Raw genomic sequence first — 11214 nt, 5'->3', positions numbered from 1 at the left:
TAGTTGCGCGGCGATATATAGCGAAGGCATGGATGAACACTCTTGCATGCACGGCTAGCCATTTCTTCTCACTTTTGAATACCATGTTATCATTGTGACGTACAGCGATGAAACTCGACCCAGTAAATTAGGCGCGAATGTAAATATGAATACTCGGGTCAATTGTATTTCAGGAATACCCTAATGCGCGCTCATTAGAAGCCTTTTTTTAATGACACAAAGATCGGTGACGCGCAAGAGTAACGCTCGCGTCCAATTATACTGTGACATGGAACATTTCATTTTGATTGCTATGTTCAGTCGCATTATAATGGAGTCAATTTTTCATTCGACAATTTAGCTATCCTTGCTTGGCAATATAGGCAAATTTGGACTCTGTGTACTATTGTTTCATTACTTAGGGAGTTAAGCACAGTGCATGTACAGCGTAGACAACGTAGTTATATTGCCCCGTCAAATTGTGACATGACATGCTTTTTCGTTAATGTAAATTCGCACAGAACCCGCTTAGTACTATAGGAAGGAAGGAAGGAAAGGAAATGTGGAGAAGGAAAAGCAGGGAGGTTAACCAGTTTGGCTTAACCGGTTTGCTACCCTACACATGGGAGAGGGATGGGGCGATGAAAGATGGGGAAGGGAGAGAGATAGAGAGAGCACATAGCACAGCACACACACATCGTCCGTTAGAGTCCGTCAATCTGGCGTGGTACGTAATATCACTGTCACAGCCGCTTGTCCAATCCCGTCTCTTTCAAAAACCGAAGTAGTCCCTTCGTCGCCTTCACCTGCGATGTCTTCTGTCGGCGGCATGTGAAAATCGTGTCGAGGGACAATGGTCTAGTGTCAAGGTGCGCTAGAACGGATGCCAGGGACTGTCGCTGAACATTAAATTCAGGACAGTCGCACAGAATGTGTTCCAGCGTCTCCTCGCAAAGACAGGCATTGCAGAGAGCGTTGTCGGCCATTCCAATGCGAAATGAGAAAGATTTCGTGAAAGCCACCCCTAATCATAAGCGATAAAGCAGTCGCCTCTCTTCGGCAGAGTCCAGTTGGCATATAGAGATGCATCAAAGAGGGCAGGTGGTATTGACGGTTGCTCCGGTTGGTCTGGCTGTTTGGTGTGCGCCATAGAGCGAGCGTGATCTCCTGTGCAAGCACTCGAAGTCGGCTAGCTGCGTCGGATCGTGAAAGCGGTATGACCTCTTCTTGTGCGTCTTCAAGAGCTGCCCGAGCGGCATTATCGGCCTCTTCGTTTCCAGTGACGCCGCAGTGACTTGGCAGCTACTGAAACGTCACGTGGTGTCCTTTCTCCTGTGATGTATGGAGTAGGCATCTAATATCGAATACGAGCTGTTCAAATGGCCCGCGACGCAGAGCTGATAGCACAGATTGTAGGGCTGCCTTTGAGTCGCTGAAGATTGACCGTTGTCGAGGTGGCTCCCCATTGACGAAACAAAGTGCAGCGCGAAGAGCAGCTAGTTCAGCAGTTGTCGATGTTGTTGGGTGGTCGGTCCTAAAGCTGATGGTAATAGCTTTTGCTAGGACAACCACAGCACCGGACGAACACTGGATGTTTGTGGAACCATCAGTACAAATGTGTTCACTGTCCGCGTACCTCTCGTGCAGAAGAAGCAGGGACAGTTGTTTCAGCACAGGCGACGACAGTTCAGACTTTTTCCCGATTCCTGGTACACTGAGATGGACTGTGGGGCTGATAAGACACCAAGGGGGTATCGATGGTTTAGATGTAGCGGTGAAGCCCGAGGGAAGTTTGTCGTTGTACTTGATGATAGTTTTAGAGAATGATGCTTGGTGCCTGTCTGAAGGTAGTGTTGCAAGGTGGTGATAGGGAGCACGTGCAAAATGTACGGCTTCCACCGTAATGTGAGTTGGCATGGGATGGTCCCGAGCAATCGCAAGAGTTGCCTCTGTTGACGTGCATCTGGGCAAACCAAGGCAGGCTCTGAGTGCTTGAGCTTGTGCTGCCTGCAGAACACGAATATTTGTCTTGCAGGTGTTGTTCAGTACAGGTAGACTATACCTTAAAAACTGAGAAAGAGAGCTCTGTAGAATTTAAGCATTGCGTCTACTGACATCCCCCACGTCTTTCCTGTCAAGTATTTAAACAACTGGGAAGTTGCTGTCAGGCGCCGTTTCATGTAGGCCACGTGCGGGCTCCAACAGAGGTCTCGGTCAATAATTACGCCAAGAAGGCTGTGGGTTCGTACATAGGAAATGGTTCGCCCTTTGATTGAGATGACATAAGGCGTCATCGGTTTGCGAGTAAATTCTACTAGTGCGCATTTTTCTGGTGATATGCTGAGACCCTGTTTACTCAAGTAGTTCGCTGTCAAAGTGGCCGCTCTTTGAAGCCGCGCACGTATCTGAGGACGTGTGACTGCCGAAGTCCGGAGACAGATGTCGTCTGCGTATACTGAAATTTTGGTGGTAGTTGGCAAGTGTTCAGCAAGCCCAATAAGAGCGAGGTTGAATAGCGTCGGGCTGAGAGCACCGCCTTGAGGAACGACCCTGCTGGTATAGCGTCGCGTAGTTGGGCCATCGTCTGTTAACACATAGAATGATCTTGCAGATAGGTAACTTGCAATCCACAAAAAAACTCGACCACCTAGGCCAACCGTCGCAAGAGCGTCGAGAATTGCCTCATGTAATACGTTATCGTATGCCCCTTTCACATCTAAGAATAAAGCTGCAGAGAAACGTTTACGGGACCGTTCGTGCTGGACATATGAAACGAGATCAACTACATTGTCGATGGAAGAGCGGTCCCGTCGGAAACCAGCCATGAAAATCGGATAAATCTTGTAGTATCTAAGGTACCATTCCAGGCGGCCAAGGATCATCCGTTACATTATCTTTCCTACACAGCTGGCCAGCGCTATTGGGCAGTAAGAGGTGAGTTCTAGTGGGGATTTTCCCTGCTTTAAGAGTGGCACCATGCGGCTTACTTTCCATTCGTCAGGAACATTTCCCTCCTGCCATGAGGAGTTGTAAAGGCTCAACAATTCTATCCGTGCGGACTCTCCGAGATAGCACAAGGCCCGGTATGATATACCATGTGGACCCGGAGATGATGAGCGCCTGCAGAGAGCTAGTGCCGCTTCGAGCTCCTCCATTGTAAAAGGAAGGTCCATGTGGCAATCAAGGGAATGGGGGACGTCAGCTCGGGCTGGAGGATCTGGACGAGTCGCTTGGTCTGCGATCCGCGCACAAAAATCTTCTGCGACATCGATGTCTTGCCGCCCTTGGAAAAGTGCTAACGCCTTGAATGGAAAACGCTGTTCCGGAAGGCAACGCAGACCTTGCACCGTTTTCCAAATGTGAGACAGTGGCTTGCGGGGGTTGAGTGTCTGGCAAAACGTTGCCCAACGTTCCAACGCTATTCTATCCATACGACGCTGAATCTTCTTTTGCATCCTTCTGGCTGCCCTAAGGTCATGGATTGATTTTGTACGCCGATATCGACGTTCCGCGCGGCGACGAAGCGCCGGGCGGAACTATAGTACTATACTTAGTACTATAGTACTTAGTACTATAGGGAAGTATACACAATCCAATGAACAAGAGCGTTGAATCACTTAGCGTCTGAAAATATTAAAAAACGCACACACACACTGAAAGAGTAAAATTGTCTGCGTTCTGTCTTCTTTTACGCATCCTTTTCCTCAATGTTGCAAAATTTTGCAGCAGCCGCATATGCTTAAAGTGCCAAAAACAATAGGCGCTGGAAAGCCTAAATTAGTTGGACGAATTATTCAGTAAACAACGGCAGAATATTGAATTTGCTTGATCAAATAGCGAAAAAAAAATAAGAGAAACCAGTTGCGAGTTGGCATTATGCCTTAGCACAGAAATTAATTTGCGAATGAATGTTCCAAATTTATTTGTTACCACTTCATTTCAATACTTTAAGAACTTGTTTAAGATTTATTCTTTCTTTGGTTTTTCATTGAAATGACCACGCTCAAGGTACTGCAAAGCGGCACATCAAGGACTGGTGCCGAAATTCTAGATATTTTTGCGCACCAACAAATATTGTAAACGATTCTGCCTTTAGGCACCTCTTCTGCTCATAAAAAATTTGACCAGCTGTACTAAAACTCTTTTCCTTGATTCTTCTTGTGGCTACTACTCGAAGGATATCTCTGACAAGTGAAGACAGTCTAGATAATTTTTTTTTTTGCAGCGTATCTCCCACCATTCAAACAGTTTTCGATCTCTTCATCGCCGCTGCAATGCGAATATCTGTTTAAATCTTTGTCATTTTGATCCGGACCTGTGATGTCTTCCCACTCTGGAAATTTGTCTTTCGCCAGCACTCTAAACCCCATTAATGAGCTTCTCCTTTGTGAAAAACGGGACCGCTGGCAAACTGCCAGCCCCGCCTCCATTCGAACGTCGGGTCATCCGTCTCTCGCCTGAGAACCATCACCTCTAGAAATCCGTGATTTGGATAACCCAGGAACAAGTTATTTATTTAGAATCTTTAATTAATTTAGAGTCATTAAGTTATTTAGAGTCTGTAATGGGTATTTCTGATTTTTTCAAGTCCTTCGGCTATATGCGACATACTCTATACCCATGATCGGCCTGCTTTTCTACGACCCTCGCCTGCCAGGGTGGTCAATCACTATGAAGGCAAGACGACAACTGTATGCCGACGGCGAATGCAGGGATGACGATGATGATGATTATGTGTGGTGTTTTATGGCGCAAGGGCCAGGTTTGGCCAAAGAACGCCAAGACAAGTGGTAATGTTGACGATGTATTATGGATGGCGTGCACAATGAATTCCTCATGGTAGATGTCACATGGCTGTAAAAGAGCCTAAAATCTGTAGCTGTAAGTGGCGTAGAATGTATAGTTGCTAAAATAATGACGGTGACTAGGCAGTGATGTGGGCTATGGCAATGGGCTGTCGTTAAAACATTATGCAATAAAAGAACACTGACACCAGAGTTTCAAGAGAGCCATTGAATGCAGGGCTGTTAGTCACGTGCTAAAAATTGACTGGCCAAAGGATTTTCAGAATGTCGGTTCCGGCTAAAAAATCTCAGACTATTTGCAGTTTAAAAAGCGGTTCGTCACTAAAAAAAAATGCAGGATGGAGAGGTATACTTTCCCGATATGCAGAAGGGAAATACTTTTTCCTCTCCGTTTCTATTGCAGGGCACTGGATAAGAACATGGAGGACTGTCAGGCTATCGCCGCACCTACTACAAGTAGGAGGATCCCCGCCAGTCAAGAGGTAAGAGCGAGTACTGTAAGTGTGTCCTATTCTTAATCGGCAAAGAAGTACTTCCTTGTACCGTGCTGTTTTGTCACTTATCCTATTCCGCAATCTTGGTTTTATAATATGTCTCTTATTCAATGTTTGTGTATCCCACTCTGCTTGCCAATGTTTCCTCAATTTACGGTGCAGAAAAGGCTTTAGGTCTGTGGCAGGAATGGGGATATTTCCATCTGTGTCGCTAAAACTCACTGACGTAGCGTTTTCGTCAGCAGCTATGTTGCCTTTTATACCTTTATGGCCAGGTACCCAGCATAGGATAATCGCTTGGTTGTAGATATATGCGGAGCACAACAAACTATACAGCTCATTCAAAACGGGATTCTTATGCTTTCGTAAGCTAATCAGGGCTCTCACGACACTTAATGAGTCTGTAAAGACAACAGCCTTAGCGACATTTCTGCGCCTTATGTGTTTAATAGCCGAAAGTATACCGTATGCTTCTGCCGTAAAGATACTGGGGTGTGGGTTTAGTGGCCCTGATGTTGAAAATGAGGGTCCGAGAGCTGCATAAGCAACACGAGCAGGAGACTTCGAAGCATCTGTGTAATATTCGTCACAGGAATACTTCTCTTTAAGTTCAATAAAATGTGACTGTATGTGAGCCTCAGGTGCTTGTTTCGATAATTCTAAGAAAGAGATGTCACATTGGATAGTTTGCCACTCCCGAGGCTGTGGAAGCCGAGAGGGGGCCATTAAGACATTCTCTAAAAGAGAGACCCCTGTTTTTTCTGAGAGTGCTTCCAACCGGAGGGGCAGAGGAGGCCGGACACCTGGGCGGTTACGAGATAGCCTGGCTGTGGAGGAGTTGTGAATAATTGAATGACGTGGATGATCCACAGCTGATTTTACCTTCAAGGCATACGAAAGACACAAATATGTCCTTTGGTAGTATAGGGACCATTCATTAGATTCGACGTAAAGGCTTTGCACAGGACTAGTTCTAAAGGCGCCTGTTGCAAGGCGGATGCCTAAGTGGTGGACAGGATCTCGCATTTTAAGAGTACTAGGTCCAGCAGAATTATAGACTATGGCCCCATAGTCAAAGCGTGTCAATATTAGACTTTTGTACAACTTTATTAGGCATCTCCTGTCGCTTCCCCAAGCTGTGCGTGACAACAGCTTCAGCAGATTCATAGTCTTGAGGCACTTTGCCTTAAGATACTTCAGGTGTGGCACAAAAGTTAGCTTACTGTCTAGAAGGATCCCTAAGAATTTGTGTTCACAGCTCACAGATAACCGTTCTCCATTGAGATTGATTACGGGGTCTGCCAGTATCCCTCTTTTATTAGAGAACAGGACGCACGTACTTTTTTTTGGATTTAGCCTAAAACCGTTTTCGTCCGCCCACTTAGACAATTTATTTATGCAAAGCTGTACATGTCGCTCACAGATACTTATATTACATGATTTAAAACCTATCTGGATGTCATCTACATATACAGAATAAAACATACTACGTGGTATGGCAGTCTGGATCGAGTTCATTTTGACAATAAAAAGAGTGCAGCTGAGCACACCTCCTTGTGGAACACTAGCCTCTTGCGTAAATGGACGAGACAGGACGTTACCAACTCTAGCACGGAACGTGCGATTGGAGAGGTAACTCTGAATGACGTATAGCAAGTTGCCTCGAACTCCCATTTCAGACAGATCACGGAGGATTCCAAAGCGCCAGGTTGTGTCGTATGCCTTCTCCATATCTAAAAATACGGACAGGAAAAACTGTTTGTGGACAAAGGCATTACGGATATTTGTCCCGATGCGAACAAGGTGATCTGTTGGGAATCTACCCTCTCTAAAACCGCACTGTAAGGGATCGAGTATCTTGTTGCTTTCAAGAAAATGGATGAGGCGACGGTTAATCATTTTCTCAAATAATTTGCATATACAACTTGTCAGAGCTATAGGCCTACAACTGTTGGGTGACGAAGGGTCCTTGCCTTCTTTGAGAATAGGGATTACGATTGCTTCTTTCCAAACAGAAGGAATGTAGCCTGCAGAGAACATGGAATTAAAGAGTGACAGTATTGTTTTTTTAGGTTTCGGGGTGTAAGTGTCTGATCATCTCATACATTATCTTGTCACTTCCTGGAGCGGACTTGTTGCAACAGTTCAGTGAGGCCTGGAACTCAGCCATTCCAAATGGACGATTGTATACTTCGTTGGATGTGCTTTTCCGACCCAAATTCATCTGTTCTGCTAGTCGCTGGTATTTTAGGAATGTATCTGTGTAATGAGATGTACTGGAAATGTGCCCGAAATGTGCTCCTAGACAATCTGCCTGATCCTCCAGGGTGTCTCCTTGTGTATTTAATAAAGGTAAGGGATGAGTTTCGCGGCCTTTTATTTTGTTAACCCTGTTCCAGGCTTTTCGTTCATCTGTATATGAATTCATGCTGCTTATGTAGTTTTTCCAACTGTCCCGTTTAGCGCGGCGGCGCGTTCTTCTACCTTGCGACTTGATCGCCTTGAAAAAATTAGATTCTCTGTGGTTGGTGAGTTACGGAGGAGATTCCAAGCCTTGTTTTGCTTTTTCCTGGCTTCCCTACACTCCTCATTCCACCATGGAATACGTCGTTTCGAGGGCGACCCTTTCGTTTGGGGGATACATACTGATGCAGCATCAATAATGAACGCTGTTATGTATGCTACTGCGTCGTCTAGGCTAAGTTCACAGATATCATTCCAGGGCAGCTGCGTTAGTTCGCGAAACTTCGTCCAGTCGGCTGAATCAACTTTCCATCGAGGAACATGTGCAGGACACTCACTTTGTTTTTTAAGGTTTAGGACGATGGGGAAGTGATCACTGCCATAAGGGTTATTAATGACATTCCACTGGAGATATGGCACAATTGTACTAGACGCTATGCTTAGGTCTATCGAAGAAAATGTTTTATGTGTGGGGCTGTAAAATGTTGGCTTTTTCTTGTTAAGCAAGCAGGAACTTGAAGTGAATGGGATGTTTTCTATAAGCCGTCCTCTCGCATCACAGCGTGAGTCGCCCCACAGTGTGCTATGCGCGTTTAGATCACCGACGACTATGTAAGGGTGACGCAGCTCATCAATAAAGCTTTGAAATGTTGTGCTAGAGAGTTGATAACTTGGGGGGATGTATACAGACGTGATGGTAACTAGTTTATTGAATAGAACTGCTTCGATAGCAACTGCCTCAAGAGGAGTTTGGAGTTGCAGTTGCCGACAAGCAACGCCTCTGTCGACTATTATTGCTACCCCGCCGGACGATGCAACAGCATCATCTCGGTCTTTCCGGAAAATAGCGTATTGCCTAAGAAAGTTTATTTGCGTAGATTTAAGATGTGTCTCCTGAACACACAGCACCTTTGGATTGTATTTGTGTAAGAGTTCTTTGACATCGTCGAGGTTGTGGATCAACCCTCTCACGTTCCAGTGTAATATTTGTGTATCCATATTGTTTGTGTTTATGTGCTGTGTGTCAAGAGATATGAATTAGGTTGGCTCAAAGGACCTTTCCAGGCCCCTTGATGCGGGGTATTTCTTTTTTCTTGGCGCGCTCCAGGGAGCAACGCCGTTCCTTCGGCGTCTGAGACGCCGGAGAAGTTTTTGTTACATCCATCGCCTCGTCAGAGGCGCTGGATGACGCCCGCTCAGAGGGCACGCGCGGGGGTTTTTCGGGCCTGTCTGCACGAGCAGTGGCCCTGGGACCGGCAGGGTCGAAAGCCTGCTGGCCCTTCGTGGTAGGGGGCGGAAGAGCAGTGGCTGCTCCCGCCAGGGGGGCTGATGGCGTAACCGCCGTCACACTCCGTGTGACTTGCGCGGCCGCCAGAAGATGTGGCGCTGCCCCCCGGCGCGTCACATCACTGTAGGACGGATTCGATTGGTTGTGGACACTAAAACGCTTGCGCGCTTCTGGAAAAGAGATGTTTAGTTTTACCTTCAGTTCGATTATTTGTTTTTCTTTCTTCCATGACGGGCTCGATCGCGAATAGGCGGGGTGGTCTCCGTCACAGTTAGCGTAGTGGGTTGTGGAAGAACAGTTGTCTGAAGCATGGTCTTTAGATGCACATTTTGCACAAGTAGCACGCCCTCGGCAGCTCTGAGACCCATGCCCAAAACGCTGACACTTGAAGCATCGGCGCGGATTGGGGATGTACGGTCGTACGCGTAGTTTACAATATCCCGTCTCTAATGAATCAGGTAGTTCACTTGTTCCAAATGTTATTATTAGATGCTTTGTTGGAATTTCCTTGTCGTCACGCCTTAACTTAGTTTGTTGCACCTTTACCACGTTTTGGTCTTGCCATCCTTCCAACAGCTCGCTTTCACTAAGTTCAAGGAGCTCGTCATCAGAAATGACACAACGCACAGTGTTAATAGACCGGTGGGGGCCCACAGATACGGGAATGTCACCAAACGCAACGGCGGTGGTTCGTCAGTTTGCTGTATTGGAGCTTGTCACGTACTTCCAGAAGGAGGTAGCCGCTTCCCATCTTAGTTACTTTGTAACCAGAACCGATTGCTTCTGTCAGACATTTTGCGACCAGAAACGGGGATATTGTTGAAGGTTTCATCGATGCGCCCCCTCTTCAGGGAGCGATCAGGGAGTGTGGGGAAATTTGAAGCCATATATAGGATACTGTATTCGGCAGGAATGCCCGCCGCCCACCTCGGAGCCTAACCTGGGGACGTCACAGGATTAGAAAAATTCTATTCTGCGTACGCCAGCGGTACGTTTCCACTATAACCTAATATATATATATACACCCAAGACTGGATATATTACACAAGGTTAACCCTTGCCGCCAGGAAATAGGAAGTTCAAAGAAATGAACAGAAGACAGGAAAGATGTAAAAGTGGGAGAGAAAAACAAAGAATGGAGAGGAGGACAGGAAAAGGCGACTGCCGATTTCCTCCAGGTGGGTCGGCCTGCAGGTGCCGTCTATGTGAAGCAGAGGCCAAAGGGGTGTGTTGCCTCCGCCGGGGGGCCTTAAAGGTCCAAACACCCAGCATCGGCTCAAACCCCAGGATCCCCTTTTCCCCAGACACGGCTAAGCCGCGCATGGCTACACGCGGGAGGGGCCAACCCTCGTGTGCTCGGGTACGTGGTGTCGCAACACACCAAACGCCTGCTTACGCAGACGCCCCTGCGGGGACAGTGACGACGATGGAATTACGAAGAAAGAGTAACGTAGATTATACGACGAAGACGGTATGGCGACGGCGGCATGAAGACAATGGGCTGACAATTCTGAAGCGATGACAATAAAGCAGCGTTGACAGCGTGATGACGACAGCACGAGGACAATGGGATGACGACTAGTACATGAGAACAGTAGTGTGACAACGACTGTATGACGACGAAGTCGGATGACGAAGCTGGAAATCGGCATGTTCTTTGACAACATGGCGTGCTCATCGGTGGGATACTCTAAAGAGCCGCACAAGTCCCCTGACGGCGAAGCCTCCGTCAGAAACAAGATGGCCAAGCGCCAACTACTACCAGCTACCACGACAACATCGCGGCGGTGGTATGGCAACGAATGTATGACGACGACGAAATGGCGACGATGCCTTGACAACGGTGGCACAATACCGATTGAATGACGATAGTACAATTAAATGCAGTGAAGAAGAAATGACGACAATTGGATTGCATTTGTGAATTTATGGCGATGGCATGACCACAACGTGATGACGATGGCATGACAATGAAATCACGACGGCGACATGACGACGATGGCGTGACGATGAAAGTATCACGTGACCGTAAGGTGGCGATGGCGTGATGAGAATCGGATAACGAAGTTGTAAGGACGACCATGGAACGACCACGACGACATCACGACCAAGGTATGACAACAAATGCATTACGATGACTGCATGTCGGCTACGTAATGACTACGATGACAAGGCAACGGCATCA

At 47.0% G+C, this 11214-nt stretch overlaps 1 protein-coding gene across 1 annotated transcript in view; it reads left to right on the top strand.

Moving 5' to 3' along the window:
- The first annotated feature begins 5154 nt into the window (after positions 1–5154).
- The window catches only part of LOC126522188 (probable caffeoyl-CoA O-methyltransferase 1), a 57244-nt gene continuing 51184 nt past the window's right edge, over positions 5155–11214 (top strand). The window contains exon 1 of the mRNA XM_072288836.1: positions 5155–5266. Within this exon, the coding sequence (XP_072144937.1) occupies positions 5204–5266 (63 nt within the window). The 5' untranslated portion in view covers positions 5155–5203. The remainder of the gene's footprint in view (positions 5267–11214) is intronic.

Source organism: Dermacentor andersoni, chromosome 6 (genome assembly GCF_023375885.2).
Source record: "Dermacentor andersoni chromosome 6, qqDerAnde1_hic_scaffold, whole genome shotgun sequence".
In the NCBI taxonomy this organism is placed as follows: domain Eukaryota; kingdom Metazoa; phylum Arthropoda; class Arachnida; order Ixodida; family Ixodidae; genus Dermacentor; species Dermacentor andersoni.
The sequence above is the reverse complement of the archived record's forward strand: the minus strand, read 5'-3'. Positions and strand labels throughout refer to the sequence as shown.